This window comes from Pempheris klunzingeri, chromosome 6 (assembly GCF_042242105.1).
Source record: "Pempheris klunzingeri isolate RE-2024b chromosome 6, fPemKlu1.hap1, whole genome shotgun sequence".
NCBI lineage: Eukaryota > Metazoa > Chordata > Actinopteri > Acropomatiformes > Pempheridae > Pempheris > Pempheris klunzingeri.
This window is the reverse complement of record NC_092017.1, coordinates 15,202,840-15,230,839: the sequence shown is the minus strand read 5'-3', so window position 1 is coordinate 15,230,839 and position 28,000 is coordinate 15,202,840. Positions and strand designations below refer to the sequence as shown.

Sequence of the window (28,000 nt, the reverse complement as noted above, 5' to 3'; positions counted from 1 at the left end):
TCACAGGAAGACCCGCCTCAGGTCTCCAGGTGAGGTGATGGTGTTGCACTGAGGACACAACTTCTTTGCTCCCTGAAGAATGAGAATAAAGAGAAAAAATGTGGCTTTTATCAAACAATCTGTCGTCACTTCATTTTCATGTTTACATGAATCGACACAACTCTGATGTCTTACCAGCGTTCGGAGCCAACACTCCTCACAGTGAACATGCCAGCACTGGATGGAAGTGAGAGGGGTTGTGTATGTGTCCTGCAGACAGAAAATACAGATACACATGATTCTTCCCCTGTAGTACAAAAAGCTGCCACTAGATGTCCATGTGAAACTACAACAGGAACATTAAAAGATGCTTCCTGTTAAAATGAACTTTTAGTGAAACCCCTAAAAAAAACCAGAAAAGTGTAGCAGGCATGTTTGGTGATTTTATAACACTGTACTGTTTATGTTTTAATAAACGATAATATATATATTGGCCAGGGACTACGCTTCAGTCCTAAACTAACAAAATAATGACGCAAAGCAGACAAAAGCAGCAAAGTCGCACATCTGAGAATCTGTGGTATTTCTGCTTATAAAATGACTTAAATGATTAATTGATGGTTAAAGTATTGTTGATTTATTATGAGTAGATCAAAAATTATTTGATTAATTGACTACTCATTACAGCACTGGAGTGAAATAGCTCTGAAAAAATCCAACCAGTGTCAGATCAAGGTTTCAAGATCAAGATTTGTTTTACATATAAATATAATAATAACATTACCATATACAGAATTGACAATATAACATACGTTATAGTTTCCTGTAAGCTAATAACACTGACAGCATGGCAATATAAGTTTAATATTTTTTTTCAAGATTTTTAAAAAGCAAAAAAGCAACAAACGCAAATCTGTATCTACGGTCAAAATATCATCATCACCATATTTATATTCTGCTTAAAGAAGATGACCAATAATGTTGGCATATTAACACAGGTCCCTACAGGAATATCAGCAGTTTCTGCATTACTGCGCTGTTATCTCTATTTTGTGTGTCTGCTCAGACGATTTAATTTTCCGTCGTACTCACCATGCAGATGAGGCATTTAAATCTGTCTCCTTTAGACAACTGTTTCTCCAAATCCCGTATCCGAGCTTTAAGTGCATCCAGAGTTGTCAGCGTGGAATCCTCTGAGAGACTACACACACACACACACACACACACACACGCACACACACACACACACACACAGATGGACGGTAACAGGAGGGGAGATGGGAGGGAACGTGGGTTAGGCAGACACTGGAGAGTCATTTATAAATCGAAGACAGATTAAATTATTTGCTGGCCAACATGGACACTGAGCATGAAATTTATCAGCAATCACATTGGCTGCATTTGCTGTCTCATTTATCGTAGGGGGGTGGGGGGGTGTCAGGGTCCTCACAGAGATAGACATACACAATTACAGGATAGACTGTATGTGCAAACATACTGTACGGCGAGGAGGCGGGCTACAATATATTAAGTGTGATGAAATGTGTGGACATGCACGCGTCGCCTGCTATGACCTTGATTGATGATATCATCACATTGATGCAGTATTTTGTATCGTGCTGAGGGGAGCGGGGCAGGTAGCTGCCAAAGTGCACTTTACAGTAAGGCATGGCCACATGTCCTCAGCTCTGATTGGCTGATTCACGCCTGGTAAAGTTTCCCTGCCCTACATCAAGCCTATTAACATCTTAAACAGTATGTGTTAACGATCTTTTTAAGCCAAAGGAATGAATTATGTGCAGGACTATCAGGAGTTAGTGCAACAACTTTAATCATTAGAAGCAGTAGTAGTAGTAGTTTATTGTTTCATCATATTATTACTATTTACCAACTAATTACTTACTATTTTGTTTCTTAAAAAAGTCTAAAACCTGAAAATAATGAGTCACTAAATGATTATATCTGTTATAAAACTTTAAATAAAATCGCCAATCACAACTGGAAGTGTTATATTACTTACACTGACATATCCTTTAGATTATTAGCAGTGAAGATGTCTCTGGCACAGAGAAATGTGACACACACACACACATTTTCTTTCTTCTGTTTTCTGTAAATTACACAAACTTACTTCTCTATGTCTGTGTTTTTGCAGGTTTTGGGGAGACCAGCTATGCTGCCGTCCACCTTCTCTCCACTGCTGGTAGATGGACTCCCTGAGTGAACCGACAACAAAAAAGAATGTTCTTATACAATTTTCTTTACGTCATTGTTTGATCAATTCAGTTGCAACGGTTTGTTTAACTTACCATCATCTGACCATTTAGAAAATTCTAGGTTTACTCTGGAGTCGGCCAACGTACTGCTGCTGCTGACAAAAGATAACAATACAGACATTTAAAAGAAAAAATGAAAGACTGAAAGTAAGAGGAAGAGATTGCATGATCCTTTTTTTATCTAGTGAGTGAGACGCCGCAGTGCAGCTGGGATACATACTTGACTGTCGTCTCCTTGGAGCTTTCTCCTGAGCACGGGATTACATCTGTCTCTGTGTATCTGAGGACGGTGGTCAGGGAACAGAACAACACAAGGCTGACAACAAGTTAGACACATGTCTAACGTTTGTAGGAAAATTGAAAAGTAGACTTTAATTAGTCACATTTCCTCCAAGTAAAGGTCTTCCGAGTTAAAGCTAACTTTTCAAGCTTTATTTAATTGCACTCAACATGATTGATTGAAACATGTTAATAGGTAGATTCTTCTCACTCCTCCTTAAATACACAGTAAACTTTAGTGTTGTTGTTACGTTAAAGGATACTGCGCTCTGCCGTACTCCAGAGTATCATCTCCGTCCACGTCCAGGTCTGCATCGCTGTCTCGACACTCCTTAGACGTTGTGCTCACCAGCACTGCACCTGAGGAGACCATTTCAGAAGAACAGTGGAAAACATTTTGAGTTTGTGTTCCTGTTTGAACGACTGAGGTAGGAATTTTGCTTGAAAAAGGACAGAGCAAAGAAAAGGGCTGTTCTTCTTTCTAAGGTCTCAGTGAGGTGAATTTTAGCGTCACAAAATGTTATGCTGCCCGTCTTTCAACCCTCTGCTTGTTTCTGTCAGTCAGTGAGTAACAAGTTTGCCGGGTCAGGGGGAACCGTTACTTTTAAGCTAACCTTCAAGGCATCCTGCTCCGCTGTAATCTGGACTGAAAAGTTCAGTGGTTTTTCAACTGCCACTCAGTCACATTATTCACCCTCCACTGAACAAGATCATACACACGGGTACCTCGGTGGCGCACACACACACACACACTCATCACACACACAGATTTATGCTTACCTTTAAACCCTCCAACTATAGATGCCATCTGTATCCTTCTCCTCTCATTCCAATCGTCCTCCAACGGAGTCAAGTCCGCTGAACCCTCCTAAAACACACACACACATGCATATAAAACACACAATTTCTCTGTCTCGGGGAATATGTCCACATTCCTCCCATAGCCTTGAGCTACGTATCTGCCTCTGTATTTTCATAGCTGTGAACCAACGCTGGCAGTGTTTTCACATGAATACACAGCGAGCTGACAGTGATCCTGATGCTACGTGAACAAAAGCAGTCAACAGTGTCGAGGGGAGGGGGCTTTAATACATACACATATATAATCATGTCCGATCACAATAAAAATGTCAAGTAAACATCATGTGTCTTCTTTGGAGAAAAAACACACCTGTCCCTCTTCTGGCTTCCTCCGCTTCAGCTTCCCGATCCTGACTGGGAGCAGACAGCAGATAGAGACGGATGAGACGGGGATACAGATACTTTAAAAACAGGCCACAGTGACTTTAGTTGGTCCCTTTCTCTTGCACTCTTTTACTTTTTAACTTTTAACATACAACCTTAAGGAACCTGTTCCCTGTTTTTACATGCACACTGTGGCTTAGAATCCATTTTCCATGTGATAGAAATGTGTATTTCTCCCACAAAAACAAAACATGATGGAGGTTCCGTTTGTGACGGAAGTCACACAAAAAAAAAGAAAAATTATTTGGGGTTGGAGAGGGAGTCAGAAAAGGGGGAGATTGTTGTCATTTTTCCTTTGGCTGAAGCCAGGGTTGTCTGATTTTTGGGGGAAGGGTGTAGTTAATAGTTACACACATTTTACATCAAAATTACAAATTCCCCTTGTGCCGTAAAAGTTCTGCCTCTGTTTTAAGGCTTAATTAATGTGTATACTGGTGGTGTACATTAGAAATTCAATTAAGACATTAAGGTTTAAATAGGTGCACACTATAAAACAAGTTACACCAATCTACTGTAACATTGTTGTATTATTATTTTGATCTGTTTCTGGGACGGGGTTGCTGGTTTTATGTACATTAAGAGGAGGGTTCAAATAAAACTTTAATAATCAATTTTTATGAAGTGAAACATAAAGTTCAGCTCACCACTTCAATATCTGTTGTACAGCGTCTGAGCTTTGCAAATCATGTCCAAATCATGTAAAACATTTTGTTTAATTCAATGCAACATTTTTTTTTTTTTTACTTATGTGATGAACATGAAAATGATTTATTAATTGATAATTTGTTTTAATACCACTGTGTAATCTTCTTTTCAGAGCTTGAGCTCATTGAGCCCATTACTTTTGGCATTTAAGTTTAATTTTTTTATATGTACAACACTAATTCCCAGGTGCCAGAGGGTATGTAAAATGTATATTTGACTTGATGAAAATAAACAGATTACATGGCTAAAAGTAATGGATAAGTGTTTCAAACTTTAGGCTTCTGCCACCCCAACTGGTAATAGCATGAATATATGTCTCATATACAAACAATATTATCCACTTCTATGTAATTAGTTGTGTAAAATAACATCCAGTTTCAAAGCAGTTTAAATGAGCACATTTGGAACATGACAGGTGGAGCTGATGAAAGAACCAACATTCAGAGAGACCAACTTTTTTTGTTGTTTGTTCAAAACTTGCAACAACAACTTACACACAAGTTGAACACATTCACACACAGAACACACGGTTACACATAAGAGCCAGGAAGCACAGATGTGGGCTCTTTATGTACAACAACTGCAGTGGATGCAAAACGTTCCTCCCATCCCAACCCTGTCATCCCATCCTCCTCCCCCCACCCTCCTCTCTGATATAAAAGTTAACATGGCAGAACACCAACTGCACCTCCTCTCCCAGTGTGACCTGACTGACTGCAGATTGCATAAGGGGACATTAAGTTTTAAGGCCCTCTAATTCCCTCTGGATGACAGTGGCCCCCAAAGGAGGGGGGGTCACACAGAGAGCTGGTGGCCGTGACCCGAGTGCCGCCATCCCAGTGAACATAATGAGGGTTAAAGAGACGGTCATAGATGAGGAAGAGCCTATCAAACAGAGAGAGGAGAGCGAAAGAGAGAGAGAGAGGTTGATTAATCAACAGAGGAGCCCCCTCCTCTTCCTCCTCCTCCTCCTCCTCCTCCTCCCTTCTTCTTTTTCCTCCCTGACATGTATTTAGAAGCTCATTATGCTGCCCTGTTATAAGGCCCAATAAAGGCTAACAGACCTCGACAGCACTGGCAGTTTGAAGAGTCAGCTAAGAGCCGGAGCATCTCAGCGGTAATAATAACAGCAGTAAGATGTCAGCTACAGCTTTAAGGAAACTCAGTAGGTCTGCATGTCTGCACTATAACATCACTTTTAAAATGGTTAGATGATTACAGAACAATATGAAGAGACAGTGGAAATGGTTGTTGTTTTATTACAGCTGGTTTATTCGTAACGCTTTATGAATTCCTTTGTAAAGGGTTTAGAGGTTTAAAGTAATGGCTTTATTGATGGTTTCTAAATCATTTACTACTCATTTACTCTGCTTCATTGATTAGTTTTAAGCCATTAATAAGAACAAGTGGTGAAAAGTTAATAAGTAATACTCAACAGCGGCTGATTACAGTTCAACTTTATGATGAAAAAAGTGCTTCTTGGTGTGTCTTACCAGCTTGTGTGCAGTCTAGGTGGGCTCCTGCGCTGTGGGGGCGTAATGGGGCAGATTTGACGTAGCACCTGCACCAGCAGAGGTCATCGACTGTTAACATATCAAGAGGTCAAAGTTGAAAGGTTAATAGCTCCTCTGCTCGTGTGGGCGCTAGGCCGGTGGAGATGTGGTGGGAAAAAAGGTGATATCTGAATGACTGGTGAGGGAGGGGGGTTGGGCGAAGCACATAACTAGTCGCATCAGCGTGAACAAAAGAAACTAGAATGAAACTAGAAACTCTGACTCCTTATTTTCCATGAATTCAAAAGCCATTTAAGGCTTTTCTCAAGCTTTCTCTGAACGACAAACTGAGTCGGCATCAATGAAACACAACAGTTAGTCAATTCTGCATGCATCAACGTACCATTCAGTCTTGTGTGTCTGTTGGCCCGCACACGGAGAAACGTCTGCATCAAACACAAAGGGCAACATTAGGATGAGTATTATATTAAAACAATATCTTTCTTTTACAGATCTACTGAGATAAAGGCACAGCAGCACAGTAGAGAACAGTAAGGTCTTAACACACTGGATGTCTTAATTTCTTGTGCTTGTCATGGACAACATGTGTTACCATAATCGCCTTTTATTAGAGAGCAAAAATGGTAAAAACCATCTTTTTATGCTTTTCCTCCAAAGTTATTGCACTTAAAGGACTAGTTTGCATTATTTGAAGTGTTGTGGTCCATAGTCAGTGTATTACCTACAGTAGATGGCACCATCCCAGTTTGGAGAGGCAGGCAGGAGTCTTGGCATGGAAGCTAAGCAATATATCATTGTGAACGGGGCAGCAGAAAAACATATTTTAGCCACCTAAAAAAAGACCCACGCAAAAGAAAAACACTAACCATGTAAAATACCAAAGTCATGCAATAACACAAGCCCCGTATTCTGCTGGGTAAAATCACAGCTATCGTCAATGGAGTCTGGTGGTTTTGAGAGGTAGAACGGCTTCAGTACAGAAAGCACTGTTATTGATTTTTTTTAAGTGGGTCTTTGTTTGGCTAGAATAAATTTTTTCTGCTTACATTGTCCACAACAGTGCATTGCTTTGCGTCTGTGCCAGGACTCCTGTCTGCTCCTTCAAACTAGGGGTCTGCCAACCGCCATCTACTGTAGGTAATCCACTGACTATGGAAAAGTACCTCATACACTTTAAAAAAATGTAACTATTCCTTTAATATCTACTTAATTTTAAATGTTTTATGAGTGAGATTTCTCCTCACCACGTTTTTGAAGCCCTTTGAAACAAATGTTTTTGAGCTATAGAAATAAAATTGACTTGATTGGACTCCCGATGAGCCTATTACTTTTAAGTGAGGTGTTGAGTTGTCTTGAGCAAAGCATTTGATCAACTCCAGACCATAAAACAGGTGAGTCACTGGCACACCAGGAGTAAAAAAACAAGGTATTTATGATGTTGCTAATTACTAGCTGTCCACTGATCTTTCAGTGCACTAATCAAAAGTATCAGTTCATAGATTTGGAAGTAACAGATAGAAAATGCAGTATGAGCCTGACAAATAACATAAATAACTCTAGTGTCCAAAATTACTCTTTACTGTGTATGTATGTACTTCTGCTCATTTTACTCCACCCTTACAGTTTAACAAATGCATCACTGTTTCTTTTTTTTTATGTTTGTGTATCTTTTCGTTTCTGGACATCCTTAGGAGAACCACAGTGCATTTATCCTAAATCTGAGCCATGGTGGAAATGCACACACGTGTTTCTCCGTAAATCTGAAAGTCCTGATGGTGGTTTTGTTATTTTTGTTATTTCTTAACCTCACCTGGTAGCGGTCAGAGTGGGCATCCTCAGATGGTCGAGGGGGCGAGGTGGGAGAACCTCCTTCACGCTTGATATGAAGAGAGAGTGAGAGAGACTAGACAGAAGGAACAGAAAAAAAGAGAGTCAAAGACAGGATGAAAGCTGTTTTATTCTGTTGAAACTCATGAGTGATATCAGTGCTTTACCTTCGGTGTCCGTATGAGGTGGTCGTGCTGCACCGGAGTGGCACTGCAGAGAGAAGAAGCAAAAAATACAAAAGCTCATATGTTAAACAAGCTTGGAAATAGTGCACACGCACACGCACACGCACACGCACACGCACACACACACACACACACACACACACATAAACTTCACTATGTTCCTATAAAATACGCAAACACAATATTGTCTTCTTGTAAATTACCTCTGCTTTTATCTTGTCTGAATTTGTATCCGAGTTCGTGTATAACCTCATTTTACACTTTATGTCTATCACACAGATACTGTATACACACACACACACACACACACACACAATGTCCCCGTGGGCCAAGTTCAATTTGAAACCATTACTGTCCACGGAGCGGTCGTTAAGCAGATTTGGAGTGTAATGTCTTTATTGGAGGAATCATTCTTCTGGTCTAAGCAGCAGGTAATGTGTGTGTCTGCATGTGTGTGTGTGTGTTTGCACCTCTGGTCCTCATGTGTATGCTTTAGACTGTGAGCGTGCGTGTGTGTGGGGCTCAAAGCGGCCATTAGCAGGACATTATCCTCCCGCTGTATGATTTGTCGCCTCAAGGCCGGAGGCTGCAATATGAAATATGTAGGGAACAATGAGGCAGCTTGTAAACACTGCACGCGGGTGCCAGAGAAGACGGGAGATACCACCTGGGGAAACCAAAGGTGGGGAGGATCCCTCTAGATACAAAATCTGTCAACATTAATTATCACCGGAAGAGAATAGAAAGTCTGGGTCGCAAAACAGGAAGAAAATGACAAATAGATGAATGGAAGAAGAAAGAAAATGTTGGATGTGAAGACGTGATTCTCATTGATAAAACCACCAAATTAAAGACAGTGAAGAAGAAGAAATTAAATCAGTCAATGGTCAGATGATGATACCTGATTTGTAGCTGGGTGAGTTTGGTCAGCTCCTGCTCCATGTGTTCCTGCAGCTCTCCTGGTCGCAGAACAGCCTGGCAGACTGGACACACTGGAGTCTGAGTGTCATAGAGACCCTTCACTTTGCCTGGATGATGGGAGAGTACGAGAGTTAAGAGATGATCATGTTGGCTATATATATAATATAACTATTTACTATGGAGAGCTAATGAGTGACGTTTTCTTTTCTAACATTTCTGTGTTAAATTTGGGGGCATTTTACCTTTATTATGTGGCAGTAAGTGGGAAATAAGGTGAGAAAGAGAGAAAGGATGACAGTCAACAAAAGCCCCAAGCTGGACATTAAATGGGGATGTTGGGATTACATGGTCAGCATCTTAAACCCCTTGACCACCATAACACCTCTGCTCATTAAATCCTAACTCAGAGGATTTTTTTGTAGTTGAGAACAGCCTTCACTATGTGTGTTTGTGTGTGTGTGTGTGTTCAGTGGACCTATCTGTACTATTGACAGACAGTGACAGTGAGAGTAAAATAAGGTTATATACACACACACATAAACACAGAGACACACTGCTGTGGCCCCCTGCTGTCAGTGTGTTGACATCATAGGCTGTCAATAGGAACATTACCCAGGAGGGCCACTCGGCCCATTGGGCCCCACTGATGGATTACTGCCATAAGCAGCCAGCTGGGAGCCAGAGGAGCTCGACTATATCAAGATTTTACCTAGTAGATGAGGTGATTTACTCCTGAAAGCCATCAATCACATGGAGAGAGCTAGTAGGCAAGATGCACCTAATTTTCCATCTCTGCACAGTCAAGAGAAAACAAATTACAGGGCTGGAAAAAACAATTCACCGCTTTTAAACATGGAACCTTACAAACAGATGAGTGTTTCTGAGCATTTCGGATTCTTCAATGTGGACTGTAGTGTGCTGATCTTCCTTGAGGACCCTATTATCCAAACACTGGACTAACACTTTTCCCCAGCTCCACTCCAAATGACCAGCGACATGACAAGCTCTGATGCCGATGTCTGTCGGCAAGTGCCGTCCCCTGACATCAGTTGAGCTATGAGCCCCCATAATGAGGAACCAAATAGGACAAAATGGCCTCTAAATAAAACATGGGGTGGAAAATAGAAAGCGGAGTCGGGTGTCCTTGGGAGACTGACAGCTCTCCTGGTTTCACCCCCCTCTCTCTCACCTTTTTTGCATCCCCTCGCGGAAGCCTAAATGACTTTTCCCGACACGCATCGAACGTTCCTGGGCTTTCTGCGCTCTGCCGCCCGGAACATGCAGGCATCAGTAAACAATGAAATCTCTGGGCTGAAATTGAATTTATAACCACATTACCTGCACAGATAACGTCTCTGAATGGCGCCGCGATAAGAGCAATGGGATTTGATTTTCAGGTGTTTTATTGGTCCACTTTTTGGATAAGCCCCCCCCACCTCTGACTACAGCCTCTCCCCCACCCCTCACCTCTGCTCCACACGAACATCAGATTTAATGGTGTGGGAGTGGGCTTGTTTGAATGTATGGATAAGTGTGTGTGTGTGTGTGTGTGTGTGTGTGTATACAAGCTTTTGCTGAGGCCTAAATCTGTACTTGTGCTGCACTTTCATAAGTGACAGTTGTCGGTTCGTGACCACCTTTTTACACGTCTCCATCCCCCCGCTGCCCTGCGCCCCCACCCACATAAACCCTGTCAGTATCAGTCAGCCTCAGCCCCTCTTCAGCCTGGGGGGTCTCAGACACACAACAGGGGGCTGTAAAACCTGCCTGTGGGGCTTGTTAACTGTTCCCTCACTACGGCAACTGGCTCGGATGGATTGGCCTTCTCTCGTCGGGCTGTGCTGAGTTTGACTGGCCCTTTTCCTAATGGATTCACTGTCTCTGTGTCTCTGATTGTTTCCTTTTTCTGTCTTTGTGTCTCGCCAGTTCAGGACCTCCTTTCCTGGATGTCTAGAATTAGTCCAGCTGCCATGTGCTCTCTTCACTTAGTGATCCCACTTGGGAAGATGTTTCTTTGGCTACACTTAAGTCTTGTTCCAAAGAAACAAAATGTGTGGATCAGAATGGCACGATTTGATTGTTATTCCTGTTAAGTGGTCACTTTCAAATTGGTTCAACTCTTTTCACAATGAGTTTGCTTTCATGTACAACTAGAAAACCTAAATCATTAGATTGTCATGGAAAATAAATCAATGTATACAGCATTTTCTCAGGAAGGAATCACACAGATGAGCAAACACAGACATGCCTGAATACAATCCCTATGTTATCTCCTCATGGATTTGAAGTGAACACAGCCCTGAGGCAAATAACCCATCAAAACACTGCGATATGCCTCTGCCCCATCCCCACTATCAAGAGCATCACGAGATAGTAAAGTTCATGCTTTGAAACAAAACAAGATATCGCCATCCCCTTTGTCTCCCTGTATGATTGACAGTCAAATTCAGTTTCTGTTGCTCTGCGTCAAGACGTGGACTGCGACTGTCCCACGTTCAGTGCTTACTGCTCACTGAAACAGAGAGATCAGAATCCCGCCGACAAATCCTCAAAGCATCAAGTCCCCCTGAGGGCCTGGGTAATGGCCAATGCCAGCGCCCATATGACGGCTGCCAGTTCTGCTGATGCAGACGGAGCAGAGATGCCTAACATGACCTTTTGTGAATGCCACATCACATCAGGCCTGGATGTCACCCGCTGACATTATGCTGGGGCATGAAAAGGCTGTTCTGCAGGGGAGACATGGTGACGAACGTCCCCCCGGTGACAAACCTGTAGACGTGGTATAATTGTGATTGACGTGAGGAGGATTGGACGGCTTTGAATGGCAGGGGACGTACGAGTGAGCATACAGGCGAGGATGTGGAACATGTTTTGCGTCAGCTAGGTCTGGATTTTTCTCTGTGTTCATTGGCGATAAAGTGCTGAGACAACTCACTCCAACTGGCATCATTATCCCAATCATCAAACAATTCTCTAAGCACATCAGAAACCCCTCTATAAAGTCATAACAAGCACAGACTCTATATAACCAGTAGGCATGTAGAGATTGGTGGGGGGAGTAAAGTTAACGCTTGGCGGCTAACACTGCAGTGGTGGGTTGTGTAGGCAGGTCCTTGGCACACTTTCAGAGGAGATGGAGGGCTATAAAAGCCATTGGCTTGCCACACCTGTACCCCACCCTATCCCGCGGCCTGCTTCCTATTTAAAAGCATCACATGCAGGATATTAGTCAGGGTTTTTTGCCGCCTGTGAGGTAGAACTAACCTCTGAAGCAGAGGGGGGAGAGGGGAAAGTATGCAGGCCGCCGTTTGTTTTTTATTGGGGAAATAATGGCCTATTGAGAGGTTGGGTATTTAATGAGCAACATAATAGGCCCTGTAGTAACACATCTGCTATGAGCAGAGTCATTTCCTCAGCTTTCAAAGGCTGCTGCTCCAGCCTTTGAAACAGCAAGTCCAGTTGCCTTTGACTTAATACTTATAGATATCTGCTTTTTATTAATTGCAGAATTACTACAGCAGTAATACATAAAAGACAAATGTGCTGCTGGGCTCCATGTTCAATCCTAACCTCGTTCAACGGCTGATGAAGGTACACTTCCTCTCCTGGCTTGACCTCAAATCTCTCACTGTCCGATCTAATTCCAGCATCCTTCAAAAATAGCCCTCCTACTCTGCAATCAATTGTGTTTAATGTATTAAAGACACTCACCACAACCACCGCAACCTTTGGCCCTTGCACAAATCAATGCCTCGTTAGACCACTAATAATCATTCATTGACTAATAAGATCTGTATCAACCTCTTGTAGAACATTGATTGGCCTTTGGCCTCTGTAGTGCTCTTTGCATTACATGGACAACGGGAGATGGCAGCTGTAAGTCCTGGGGAGTCAGATGATGAAAAAGCTCCTGGTGGGAATGGACAGAAATCCTAAACCCCAAATAGACTCATTCAGAAGCACCGCAGGCCAAAGCCCTTTTCTTCTACCCTACAGATCAATGGACATAACCTCACTGACCACGGGTCAATCACTGCACAAACCCCCAATTTCACTCCCTCTCCCCTGCGTCCTCTGTCTCTCTCATCTTCTCCATTAGTAACTACAATTGTTCCATCAGGTGCGGGCGTGGCTCAGCATGTGTGTGTCCAATCATCTCATTGATGGAGAGTGGACTGGGTAGCTGTGCGACTGTGTCCCTGTGACCATATTTCCCTTCTCAGGACCTGAGGGCAGAGATCGAACCCTGCCTCCGCTTCGGTCCAACCAATCAATCTGGCCCTCATTGAGATGCATGGCTCAATGATCTTTGATAGTGACTTACAGATTGGAGAGAGGGAGTGGAAGACAGGGGGAAAGTTAGGACTGTCCTTGGATGTTTGTGGTACTATGAGGCTACTTAAAAACCTCATCACGGGAAAATATCTGCAGATCTATTTGAAGAGGTTTCTTCTGAAATACCTGCCATTTGAGAAACATTGTGATTCCTGTGGGGGCAGAGCTTATAAATGCCAATTAGTTCTCTTTTTTTTTTGCAATATTAATATTAACAGTCCTACTTCACTTGGTTCCATGAGTGAGACCCAACCCAGGATCTGAGTTGGATCCATATTGCAATCGGTGTAACTGGGTCAGGGCAGTTTTGGAATCTGTGTTTCGATAAATCTACTCCCTGAACCAAGCGAACTTGCTTTACATGATGTGTCATGATCATCACAGGTGAAACATTTGTCCTTTGGGGCGAGATGGTGAATGTGAACTTTGGAAGAATGGGAGAAATGGCTGACATGAAAAAGTATGAGGAGGTAAAACCAAATCTCTCTTTTGAATATAGTTGCTCTCTCTCTCTCTATTTGGGATTTAAATTCTAACTATCTTTTTGAATTGGTTCTGGCTGTTCTGTGTCTTTTTGATAAATAGGTTTTGGGTGCAGTTTTTCAGTTTTGTTTTGAATCAGGTCCAAATTGTGGACCAGTGTACCAGTGGGAACCTTTGCTTTCTGCTTCTCTCTCTCATTTACTGTCATATATCCACCATCAGAATGTCTAATAAAGGCCTATAACATTAACAAAGGGATCAATGAACCCCAGCATTTATGATCCTCCAAACGCTGAGATGTAATGGAGCTCATACTCTGGGCAGCAAATGCCAGAACCAGACTCTGACATGTGTTTGCTGATAGCTGTCTGTCAAAGTCAGAGCAGTCATGTTGGATCAAGAAGCTGCTGACAGGGGACAGCGATAGAGCTGTTCACCGGTGGCCTGTCACTCATTCTGATGCCATCAACCTGCACTCACGAGACAGGCTGAAATGGAGAGATCCAACTCTGTCACACTATATGACACTCTCAGGACTTGAACCTTTCTTAATACACTTCAGGCAATCAATTTCCATATTCGATTCAAAGTTTAACTTCAGTTAATTTCCTCAGTTACACATCCGAGTGCTTGAACTTTGCTACTGCTTTTTTGGAGATTTTCCCATTTTCTTTTTTATTTATCATGCAGTTTTCTATGGTTTTAGAAAACCTACCTTGAGTTTGTAAACACCTACAATACCAAAAGGTAACGATCAAGCTGAAAAACACAAAGCTGCTTCTGTTGGCTCCTGACACAAAACACTGAAACGTCAGTTTTTTTTTGACTGCCTTCCTCTGAAAGTAAGTAACTAATGAAAATGTGTAAACCTGCTGTGAGGTATTTACATTTTATGTACCGGTGTGATTGCAGCAATATATTTTCTTTTCCTTTTTTGTATGTGAGTGTGGGTTCAAGCAAATGTATCAGGTCATTCATTCAAACCTATACATTATTCCTGTAATGACTGCCTCAACCACTTTTAGTGTGTGTGGGGATTTCCCTTCCTTTTGGGGACAAAATGTGATCGTCCTTAATGCAAATCATTACATTTTATGGTGGAGACTAGGTTTAAGGTTAGGGTAGGGTTGTATTTAGGAAAGCAGTGGTAATGGTTAAGGTTAGGGTAAGTCTGGATGGATGTAAGTCAGTGTGATGTCCTCTGAAATTATGGAATACACGACCGCGTATGTGTTTGTTTGTTTGTGTGTGTGAGAGAGAGAATGAGAGAGAGAGAGACGTCAAGTAGCTAATAAACAGATCACAATCCCTCATTAGAGGATTAGATTGGCTTCAAAAATACACATCACAATTACCCGCACCACTGATTAATACACATTAATACTCTCTCTCTCTGTCTCTCTCTGTGGCCCTGTCTGCCTCTCTCTCTCTCTTTCTCTTATTATTCCATCGTTTCCTCATCTCCTCTCTCTCATTTTCTTTTCCCCTCTCACTCTTTCTCTCAATTAGTGGTTAATAAGGAGAAAATGAGACGATTACTCTGTTGCTTACATCAAGTACTCAACTTTTCTAAATAGTTTTGGAGAAACAGCGTGTCAGTGTGTGTGGAACTAACCGAAGACTCACTGACTGAGTTCAATTATAACAGCACGCACCAGTGGCACTATACTAACGACAATGACTACAACAACTATACATGCTATAAAAGGGTGTTCTGACTGTATATTGGATTAGTTGGGACGATTCTCCTATGGCAAAGCCCAGTGAAGAGACCTCTATTCTTGTATACTGCTACACTGCAGATCACGCCTGAAATTGTGGCATCAGGTAGGTGACTGTGGTGCCAACTCTGACACATTTAGCATTGTAGGCACTAAGGCTCTGTCTCACACTCCTGTACCCCCAAAACAAACATCACGCCACAGTTTTGGCTATTTTTAAACAGCACTCGGAACACATCCACTAGCGGTCAATGATTTTTTTTTTTTAGCCATGAGAAACAGTGGATTTACTGCATTTTTACTGCTGCGATCAGGTGCACATTCTGAAAATTCAGATGAGGTTCCCAGATGGTGTCGAGAGCTTTAAGGTACAGTTATTAGCATAGTTACAGCATGTAACAAAAAAGGTACTTGGCTAAACTATTCTGAACATAAGTCCTGTCATTAGGACTCCAGATGAGTTTGCTGGAAAAATAACAGAGAAAAAAAGAAAGACTTAAAAAAAGAGGAATGAAACATTTTTATATATTACAACACCAGAACTAACTTCAGTAAAACTTTGGCTACATGACTTGTCCTTCAAAGACTTCTCTCTAAAGTAGAAAGTTGAGGATTTGGGGAAAATTTGTTCCACTTCATTGCTTTTTGGAAGAAGTCCAAATCAATCCAGATGATAACTAGATAAGTCTTTAACAGAGAGCTATTAGATGATCAGTCTAGAACGACACCTTTTCTCAAAAGTAATTCAATTCATGTACTTTTATCTTAATTTGTTTCGTCATCTTTACGATGTTAAGTGTGTGTACTTGTGGATTAACTGTGTTCTGAGGTCTGTTGTAGTGGGTTTATTTCATGGAGAACTGGAGCACACAACTGTACCGAACACTAACACAGCTCCAACTAAAATCCATAAATGACAAAAAAGAACGAATAAGAAAGAAGAGGAAGGAAAGACAGATATCCATAAGAGCAGCACAGAGAAACCTGTTCTGTTGCTGTTTTGATTCTGACAGATTGACAACAAGCTCAGCATTGTACCGTTTTCAGATAACTTGAAGGTTTTCAGCATTAACATTTTATTATGGCAGTGCTTGTCTGTGTTTTGCCAGAAATCCATGAGAAAAACACACCACCACACCAGCAATGCCCGAAAATTGGGGCAGCTGACACACACACACAAGTACACGCACTGTCCTGTTCTACAAAAGAAAACACACCCAGCTGCTTTCCCCTCGCACACCTGTCCCTCATACACTTTGTGCAGCACAGGTGAGCAGCGGGAGCCATTAGGTAGCATTAGGGAGCGCTTTGCAGGGAGATTGAGAGATCCTACAAAACAAACAAAACCTAAATTCTTGTGTTCTCCCAGGCAATATGTGACCAATAAAAGACCCGAATTGGGCCTCGATCACAGTGTGAGCAGGTCAACATTCAAAAATTGTTGAAATGTTTGGACACCATCCCACAGCGTCCCTCCCTTCATCAGCACAGATAAGCCATCTGTCCCTCCCACTTCTCCTCCAGATAACATCTGATACTGTCAGAAACAGTGTTGACTGCTGCTGGTACGAGAGGACCACAAGCACCTGGTGCTCTGTGATACACCTGTGTTTGGGTTAGTCACACTTCCTAAAGGATGTTATTGTGTCTGCCTGGATGAGCAAACAATTACGGCAGATGACTATGGTTTTATCTTCAAACAGAGGAAAGACACAGATGATTGAGCAGCTTATCTTCTCTCGCACACAAAGGTAAAGAGGAATCAGGGACATTTGAAGCACTCGAGGATTACCTCATATCAAAATATGAAGAAATCATAGGGATATATCTAGATATCTTTATCTATATCTGAATTTTTCATATTAGCCAAAGTAAATGTTCATCCATTTTTCTAAACAAGGCTCAGATTTACATCTTAAGGACAAGTTTATATTGTATATGACTCACATAAAAGTACAAAAATTGTATGAAACTTTTTTGTGGGGGTCTGGGGGTCACTTTCATCATGTTACAATGAATTACGGGAGCTTCAATACAACCAAATGCAACAACAGCACAACCTGAGCCTCCCAAAATAACCATACAGAAAGAGTAAATACCAATCTCAACAAAAAGTAAGCATTATAAATTTAACAAAGCAAAAAGCCGTTGAATTGGATTAAATTAGATTGTGCAAGTGTTCATTATATAACGTCTTCGCCTTCATGTGATTAAATACTTTTAATTCTGCATTCAAAATCTGCAAAGATTTGGAAGTAAGTTCCTCAAATGCTGAAATCTACTGTGTGGTTTAATTGAAGCTTTACACTGCAGACAAAGGTGAGCAGTGCTCTCGCTTTTATAGCGTGATATAGTTGCTGATGTTGTTTTCTTTTGGTGACATTTTGGCACAGCATCTCTACATGCTGTGTTTGGTATCCCAGCACCAGACTGACTCTCCCAACCCTGACGCCTTGTTGAGAGAAAGATATATTAAGCTTTGATACAACACTTTGAGTGGACAGATGACCCTCCACATCAGACCAGAAATCACTGCGGCTGATAGTTTTATTGTGTGTGTGTGTGTGTGTGTGTGTGTGTGTGAAATTAGACTAAGTAGAAACACTGTAATGGATTGTGCGTGAGAGAAAGAGGGTAGAAATGTGTGTGTCTGTGTGAAGGCTCACGTATATATGATTTACACTGTGTAGCCCTGGTGAGCGCAGCGCAGTGTGAGCCCACGTCAATACGCCCCTCCAATCTCCCGTGTCAGCAAACACAGGAGAACAAAGAGGCCTGTGGCAGCGCCAGCGGGTATAGATCTTCTCCCCTGTGTTCTCGCTCAGCGGGGTCACACAGGAGCCGCTCACAGTTCAATCTCCTCTACTTGACTGATCAGGAGCTTTGAGCCGCTGCTAATAAGACTGGACCCTCTCCAGTCTGCAGGACCCTGATCCAGCCCACCCAGAGTAAAACCACATAGAGTCCAGGAGTCAACTCACACACAAGCAGCTGTTTCAAACAGTAATTCCAGATAAAACTAAATAAAAACAATTATTGGTTATAGGCAATATTGGTTAAGGCTCCTTATAGACAATGGTTACTTGGAGACAGTGTCAGTACAGGGAGACTCAATGTGTGTGATATGGATTAAAATATGAGTTTCAAAGGATAAAGAGCACAACAAAGTGTTTATCTTCAAAATGAAAACAGTTAAATCACAAAATTCACTGATTCAATATCTATAATTTAGATCATTTTAACAGGTACTGTGTGTTTGTAAAGTATATTTTCAAAACTCACATTATGAAAAGAAAGTCTAAATATGATCCATGAATAATTTTTATGTAGTTTTAATTTTACTTAACTGAATGTAACACTTGTGTCCTTCATAGAGTTACTAAATCTGTGCCTAGTTAAAACAGGTCAAAGTGCAATGGAAACTTATTTGATGAACCCACTGGACACTTTTTCAACCTGCTCTAATCTGGATTATTATGGTGGTTATTTTAAAGTGTTCCATGCGCTAAAGCTGCTGTGTGACTTTTCTTATGTGAAACTCAGCTACAGTTGCAAAGACACTTGATGTGCTATAATGGTGTAATTTGCATTTAAACAATCCACAGCATGTATGCCATAATCATTCAGTGATTGATTTGTAATTGCACTAATAGGGTCACGGCCGAGACAATAGGATGTGTAAAGCAGAGTCTCTGCTCTTACTCAGCCTCACAGACTCACAGCGGGCCTGCTGAGCGCTGCCTGTGTGGTCTGTGGGGACAATTAGCACAATCTCCATACTAATGGCAGCCTGTAATGGATACTGCTGAGCCTGCCAGCAACTGTATATGTGTGTGTGTGTGTGCGTGTGTGTGTGTGTTTGCATATGCATGCATGTGTGTGACGGAATGTTTGCATACGCGCATATTCTTCAGTGTGACTGCCTTCCTGTGTGTAGTTGAGCGTCTGCCTGCCCTCTGGTGTGTGTGTGTTTGTGTTAAATGCCCACTGAGTTCCTGTGTTTATGTATTTGTGTGTGTGTGACTGCCTTACCAGTGTGTGTGTGTGTGTGTGTGTAAGAAACCAGTGGCCTGTATTTTACTGAGGTAAACCCCCACCCCTCCATCCCCTTTGCTTGCGGCTCTAACCCTGATCCACGGCCACTCATTAGCACCATAATAAAGAGTTGAGACGACACATAAAAGGTTATATACTGCTGGACTGCTGTTTTCCTATCAATTATCAGGCATGTGATTTATGACCCAGACCCAACGCTATTCTCTGAGGAGAATTGGGGGAGTGTTTACACCCCTGCACAGCGGGGTGAAGGGTCAATTCTGGCAAACTTTGACCTTTAAGACAGGGCTGCACCGGCACTGATGGGAGTTCCCGAACAGCTAAGCAGCACTTGAAGTGACTAAATCGATCGGTGGATTTTTAGGATGCATGTGTAAGTAATCTGCACTGTTGCACCTGAACTGTCACATGTACACAGTTATATAACCCAGCAAATGGTAACTTTCTGTTAGACGTGACATTTATGTGTCCATGGCATGTGCACTACTTTCTGCATTGTACTGCATTTTACAGATGCTAAATGTAACATTCTGCCACATCTGTTAGTGATGTCGCAAAATGACAATTCTTAATTTACTGCTCACTAGAGCAGTATCTATTGGGAGTAGAATGAATAAATGAGGGATTGGTATAGCCTGAGTCTACTCTAATATTTTTGTCGCAATTTTGTAGCACCCCGCCTTCAAAAAAATTATAGAAATGCACATTTGATAACCTACATCGGCTGCCAATCCTGCTTATGAAGCCACCGAAAGATGTCGTGTCTTCATGTATTCGGGAGGTAAAGCTATCACGCTTGGCATGTCTTTGACATATTGGCTTTTGTCAAGCTCCTCCACAGCTGGAAGACTTGCAACGAGCACAAGTGACATGCTGTAATAAGCTTTATGTGTGACACAAGGAAAACGCACATATACAACACACACACACAGTTTATATTATATATACACTACAGAGCAGTGCCTGTTCAAATCGTGCCTGTTCGGAACGAGACAATTGCTTGGCCTCCGATTCTGCTGCTTGCAGAAACCCTTCCAAATAATCCAAATAAACTTTTATGCCTGGCCTTTTTAAATACCATGTGTTTGCGAACATCTAGCTGTTTGGGACCAGGCTTCTCAAAAGCCTTCATTCTGAAAGTTACATCGCTGGTGCTTGAAATGTTTGAGTGTCTACAATCTCTAGTCTCTCTGATCTCTCTTTCTTCATCTATTTTGAATGCACTGTAGTGAGTGACAGAGAGTGAGCAATACTCTGCATGTAGTTCAGCAGTATAACAGTTAATAGGGGTCCCCTCTCAATACAATACATAGTGTGTACGTCTGAATATGTCCCATAGGTCTCACAAGCTCACACTCAAACTTCACTGCCTTGGTTCCTCAGCAACACACTGAAGTCAATCGGATGAATGTTGTTGAGAAAACCGAAGGACAGACAGACAGACAGACAGACAGAGATTTCTTTCGTTTCAGTCAGACGTGTAGGTCTCTGGCTTTCATGCAGGAACGGTGTGGTCTTGCTGTCTGTCCACGCTGCTCCTCAGCAGCATGTGTTTAACCCCAGCATTTGGCCTTCCTGCCCTCTCTATCTGCCTGACTGATTTGTTAGGCTCCGGGGACAGGACGGAGGATGTGAGTTTGTGCGTGTGTTTGTGCGTGCCACTTCTTACGAACATACGATTAAATCTGCAGAAATACCCCCTCTGCCTTCACCCCGAGCCTTTCCCATGCGCGCACACACACACACGCACACACACACACACACACACACGCACACACTCACACACACACACACGCAAACCAGGTCTTTGATGTGAGATCAGAGGCAGTCATGATAGAAGTCGATCAGGTGCGTAGAGAAAGAAGCAGAAAGAGGGAAAAAGAGAGAGATGAAGAGGCAAAGATGTCCTCCGTTAAAACGAGGCTGTTGTTTTAACAACCCCTGGGCTCTGGTCTCATTATGACCCTCTGTCTGTCTCTCTTTCTCCGTCTCTCTCTCTCTCCCCCTCTCTGTCTATATCACTCCCTCTGTCTCTTTACACAGAAGCTGTTGGTGTGGGCCGATCACAGCAGGTGATGGAGGCAGATGCAGCGGCTACAAGACGTGTTATGACTCATGTTTTCGGCAGAAAATTCTGTGGACTGTCTAGCAGGTGTTGACGGACACCACAAAAAGACCCCACGCACACACAGATATACACACACAGATTTCCCCATGCTACTGTAAAGGCCTACTGCCAGACTTATAGAAATCCTGTCTGTCTCCAACAAGCCATGTGGTCCGACAGTCTGACACTATGAAACTTCTGAAGATACACTGGCCTGCATGGAGGCAGTAACACACACAGGTACACACACTGCATTCACAAATACACAATCACATATAAGACCAACAAAGACAACATGTAGATCTAAATACTTCCATGTTCCCTCTCTCCAGCCCTTATAAGATGAAGGAGAGGGGGTAAAAAGCCAAGAAGAGTTTCCCCTCCTGCCAGGATGAAAGCCTCTTTTACTTGGGAGAACATTAGGAGAACAAACTACCATCACAACAGGAGGGGGAACAGTCAACCGCAGCGTGCTCTCACATCAAACACAACCACCATTAATATTGAAATGCTTCCTCCCTGAGTGTTTGAAATCAAGAGAACTGCCAGTGTGGTCAGTAAGAGAGCGGGTTGCAGATGTCACTTATTTTGGGATGACGTAGCTTTAAAAAAGAGAATGAACAACACTGTGGCTGCAGTATGTGTTACTGAATCCAAGCTTTGTAGAAACCAAGGAGTTCTTATCTCGACTTTCACATTTCTTTTATGAGTTTATCAAATGGTTTCTCAAAGGACGTATTAATGCTTATTGGTCCTAAACTTGATTTAAGATGAAAAACACTCAGATCAACTCTCTTTACATAACAATATGTTGTGTTGTTGCGATTTCATTATGATTTTTGTCTGAATTCATTCTGGGTCACAATGGATGCTTGTTCATCTCATATTTGTCCTTCTTTATTTCTATTTGTCAACATTCCCAGTTGTGTTGTTCATGCGTACACCTGCTGATTACTACTTTACTTCCGTTTTCTTACTTAAGTTTGTTCGTGACAGGCCACGCCAACATAAAATAAAAAACCCAAACACTGGCATATGGTGAATGTGACTGTTGATGCATAGAGTGCATGCAAGTCCACCTGATAAGGAGTGTACACCCTGGGAATAATAGCGGACAGCGGATACTATATGTGTATGCATGAGCATTGAGTGGTTGCTATTGATCTCCTGTGGTCTGCCGGTGGGATGTAAACACTGTGTCTTTCAACAGGAAGCTCCACTCAATACGAGCAGCCGTCAACGACTGCTACACAGAAAACACAGCGCACAGACACCCTCCTTGTTATCAAATCAGCACACACAGTATATGGCCCCGTGTGTGTGTGTCTGTGAGTGTATGTCTGTGTGTGGAAGGGAGGGAGATGTCAATATACCATACAAACTTATATGCACAAATAAGAGCATGAAAAATACACACTAACATGCACTACTGAATGACCACAAGCTCCTATGCGGGTTAATTCTGCAATTTGTGACTTGAATAACAAGTATATTATTTTAAAACAGTTAAGGCTGTCTAAAAACAACCTTTTTACTTAATTATTGAAAACTTCACCAGGTAGAAGTAATGCAGCATATTAAATGTCACATCCATCTAAACATGTACATGCAGACATACACCCACCTTCAAACACACACGAAGCGTGTAAGCTCAAAAGACAATCCATGTGCCAAATCTAAGATGAATCTATGCAATATTGATTCTGGCATCGCACTGGCCCGATAACAACCCATGAATAACCGACGGTGGAGGACACTTAGTGCAACTGATGGAGAATCACCAATGTGTGTTATACTTTAATGTTTCCCCTCTATTAACTTTCTACAGGATTTCTTTCCACACAGGTGCAGATTTGGTGAGTCCCTCACTGTCTTCACATTCCAGTAACAGAAGTCTTCAGCGGTCCGTGCCTGACTCAGAGACCTGATTTTGTCTTGGTGAAGACTTTTGTCCATGTTAAATGCCTGGATTTAAGCTTTCATATCTCACCTTACCAACGATGGCACACACAGACTCACTCATGCAATACGCAAATAAATTATATTATTCACAATCACTGTGCATGTACAGCATATTGTACAGTCGACAACGATGTTGTTTAGAAAAGCAATATTTCGAAATTTAATGTCGCTGACACACCAAGTTAACATCAAAGAATACACACTGACAAAGGCAGACTGACTTTGTTTCACCCAATATCACCTACAGTTAAAACTGGCCACTAACATGGCTGGCAGGAAATGATTAATTAGTCGACTGAATCTGACCTTTACACCACAGAGTGACAAATATGAGCAACGGTACTGTAATAGACTTGAATGTGAATCTGTTCCTAAATGTCTGATAAAAAGCTGCTACTGACACCATAAAGTTTTGTTTGCTTTGCTTTGCTGCTGTAAGCAAGGGGGCTGCTTCACCCTTTTCCTGTTAATTTTGACGTGTCTCACTAATAAAAATAAGCGGCATATTTGCGGTGACCCATGCAAGCTGAACTGCAATTTGAGAGTGACAAACATTTGTGAAACAGGACTCTGGCACCTTTTGCGATCTACATGTAAGCAGCAGTGCTCACAGATCGCTTTGGTGAAACTGGCTCCAGGTGAACAAGTCACTTGCTTCATATGAGAAGAGAAAATGGGAGGTGAGACAAAAACAAGCTGTGCTAAATAGGTGAACTCACTGACTCAGTAGGATATACAGTCAGTTGGACAACAGCTGACTTTTCTGTTTGGTGGCGTTCATAGACCCATTTGTCAACTCCACAGGTGACGGTTTTCACTTTTCTGACAGCCACATTCACTTACAAGTATCACATCACAGGGGTTTTCAAACATCTGGCTCCTGTTATCCCAGCTCCCACTCTTTGCCACCACAGTAAGATACAGACGCACACACACACACATACACACACTACACACCACAGCGTCTAGCCGTGATGTGTTTTGTCACTCCATTCCTCCTGTTTCCCAACTCGTGTTTCTGGTAAAGGGCCATTTTAGTTCCAGCTCAGGCTTGCAGCGGAAAGCATCTCCCTGAGGAAAATAAGCATGACTCGCTCCAGTGAAGACATCTGCCCTTTGAAAACGAGCGTGGCTGTTTGAACAGCTGTCAGAGCACACCGTGCGTCTCAGACCTTCCCTGATAAAACAGAGGCAAGTCTGGGAGGGAAAATCGACAGAAGAAAGACACTATATGGACAGAAGGAGACGTCCACTGGCAGTGTTACGCAAGGCAGATTGGAAGATGTGCCTTCCCTGCATGTTGTATTAGACTGATGAGAAGCTAAGAGAGGGACTACAGTGCTTGGTCACCTGTGCTGAGACCTGGAGACTATGTGGCATGTCCTTAAAAAACAAATGCAATGTGTTTTTTCCAAAAGAAATAAAAAATATTTTATTCAGTGGAAAGGTGGCACAAGCACCTTTATTTCACCTCAGGTTCAAAACTACTTCAACAAAGTGCAAGCATATTTATTTAAATTACACTTTTGGGAATATTTGTCCTGCATGTGATCCATCCTAAAGCCATCTTTGCCTAAGGACAGTGTCAGGAGTAGTCCTAAAGCCTAACATGGATGTCTTAGAGGGAGACTGGAGCACTTTGAGAAAATCCATATAGACACGGAGAGAACATGCAAAACTAACACAGAAAGTCATTTCAGTAATGAAGAAAACTTACAAAGTATAAAAGTAGGTTTTTATGGTTTAGTTTGTACTTCGCCGAGTATTTGCACTGCCATCGCTGCAGCAGTATGCGAGCAGTAGAGACACTCTCCCAGCCCAAGAAGATTTCAAGCTTAACACTTAAGACTTTTGGTCCTGAAGTGACTGTCTCTTACCCAGTCAAGAGGAACAAGTGTATGTCAGACTTTGAAAAGTGCTGGGAGCTCAATTGCATTAAAGCTCTTAGTTTGCCTGAGCTCCAATCTAATTGGATAAAGCTGGAAAAGCAGCTTCCAATGTGCATGAATCCTTTTTTTTTTTTCCAAAACTCATTTTTTGGAGGAGAGATGCTCCCCATGTTCAATTCCACCCCATCTTTTGTCCTTGTCACCATTCCCCAAATGAGATTCCCAAAATCAGGAGGTGAGGGGAGCACGCATGCTCGAGTGCACAGAGCAAACATTGTCAGACAGACACACCTCTCACACCAGCATGCTGGCTGGCATCTCTTTCCTTTCCCGTCCTTATTAAAATTCCATATTGAGATTCCTTCCTGCCACTCCGCCTCCCTGGCCCTGTCACTCAGCCACCAACCAGCGACAAAATCAGCAAGTTTCAACAAAGACACACACATATGCATAGAGACACACACGGCACACAATCCAAACTTTTCTTAAGACAACTCGTCCCTGCTCCCGCCTTATATGTGTGGGATGAAAGTTTCCTTTAGGTGATATGTATGAGAGCGTGTATCAGAGTCTCTCCCTCCTGCCTTCGCCCCTCTCCATCTCTGCCCCCCCTTCTCATTGTCATTATTTTCGATGGTGTCCCCCTCTGATCTGCCGAGCCTTTGGGTGCTCTCTCTCCTCTCTCTCTGTCTTTCTCTGGTCCCTTTCATCTGTCAGGCGCTCCCCTTGGCGACCGCCACTGAGGGGGTTTGATTTCCCATCATGCCTAGCATTGCCTCCCTGACTTCGGTTCCCTCTCTCCCCACCCCCTCTCCCTCTGAGGCGAGTGTTGTGCCCCCGCGTTGTTGGGCAATTATCCCCGGGAGTAATGAGGAGCGTCTCTCCCTCCGCGGCGCACTGACTGACACCTCTCCCACTCATTTGTCAACAAATCAGACGGCTGGTGTGGGCGGCCATATTGAGCTGAGGGTTGTCGTTGGGAAGCTCAGGCTGAGGCGCATAGCCGCGTCTCTCTCTCTCTCCCTCTCTCTTTTTTCTATCCTCCTCCATCCCTTCCTCTCTATCTCTGCCACCTCGTTATCTCTGACAGGGTGTCATTCGTTCCAACTCTCACTCCTCCTATGTCAACCCTCCGCACGCTCCGATGTATTTGTGTTCCTCAGCCACCAAGAAAAGTCTGACTTCCAATAGGCCTAATGGTCATATGTGGCTAATGATCACTAAGCTGAACAAGTGACACTATTCAATTTATTTGTGTCAAAGTCAGTCACAGCCAGTCGCTGTAAACACTTTGTCCAACTAAACGACAAAGACTAGAGTGCAAAAGGGAAAATATTTTCAGATGCATCTTCACTCACAAAGGCTCGTTTCAATTTGTCACCATTAGTCGATGCAGCTGTAGGTGATATGTAAACGTTGTCTGCCGTGTCACGTGAAGACGCATAAGGTCTTTGATGTGCCAATTAGAATCATTGTATTTCACTGCATGCTTTAAAGATATGAGATGAGTGACTTTTGTGTCAGCTTCAGATGTGAGCGGGGTGGGTGGTGGGAGCCGTGCATGTTTACACACAGAAACGTGCATCACATGTGTGTTTCTGTGTGTCGAGTGTGTACTCACTGTGCTCTTTGCGCTCCTCTGGGCTCGATGTAGCCTCTCCATCAGACAGCAGGCCTGACATGGAGAACAGCTTCCTCCCCGAGTCCTCTCCAGCTTTGAGGGAGCCTCCCGGGGAGCCGAAGTCAAACTCTTTCCCCTCCACCTCTGGGAAGCAACTTTTCAGTCTCTTGGCAGGGGTGAAAGCCGAATGGTAAACTGCAGACTCCCTCTCCTCCTGCGGTGAGGAAAACGGCCGGAAGGCGCCCACCCCGCTGTGGTTGAGCATACTCAGGGTGGAGCAGTCCAGGTTTGGTGGAGTGAACTGGGGGTGCAGGTGGAGCAGGGAGGCTGGGAAGTCTCTGGAGGGAAAGGTGCCTGACATGGGGCCTTGGCGCTGATACATGGAGGTGAAGGTGTAAGAGGCAGAGGGGAACGGGAGGTGGAGGTCTTTCTCCACCGAGGCAGGGACACCAAAGGGCCTGGGTGCCTGGCAGGGGACAGAGGCGTCTCGTCCAGCCTCAGCGGTGGAGGCAAGGACCATGAGAGCAGGGGAGGCCAGTGGAGCCGGCAGGTAGGAGGGGCTGTCCATCTTGAAGGGGCGGTGGAGGTCCATTCACCTCCGAGTTGATGGTCCTGAGGAGAGAGAGCAAATAAGCACAGTCAGAGGCGAGAGTTGAGGTGGAAATTAGAAATTGTTTCAAAAGATGCTCTATTTCAGGTCCTTTTTTCTTTCGTGTGTTATACAAAAAGTTCACAAAAAATGATTTGCTTTACACTATTACCGAGTTGCAGTAAATAATTTGAGCTGCCTTATTTAGAAATATTGAGTTTTATGTAGGCTGACATAAATAATTCACTTTGTTAAGTTTACAGGGATTTTTTTTATGAGCCAAATGCTAAAATCTTCATCTCT

At 42.9% G+C, this 28,000-nt stretch overlaps 1 protein-coding gene across 1 annotated transcript; it reads right to left on the bottom strand.

Moving 5' to 3' along the window:
• rnf220b (ring finger protein 220b) lies at positions 1-27,700 on the bottom strand. Its single transcript, XM_070832778.1, has 15 exons — positions 27,109-27,700; positions 8,912-9,038; positions 7,993-8,035; positions 7,809-7,901; positions 6,381-6,423; positions 5,978-6,067; positions 3,706-3,749; positions 3,315-3,402; positions 2,798-2,894; positions 2,476-2,535; positions 2,289-2,350; positions 2,111-2,195; positions 1,072-1,180; positions 175-249; positions 1-72 (listed from the first exon to the last, which is right to left on the bottom strand). Exons 1-15 carry the CDS (start codon positions 27,698-27,700, stop codon positions 1-3), a joined length of 1,680 nt encoding a protein of 559 aa, XP_070688879.1.
• Between the last annotated feature and the right edge of the window lie 300 nt (positions 27,701-28,000).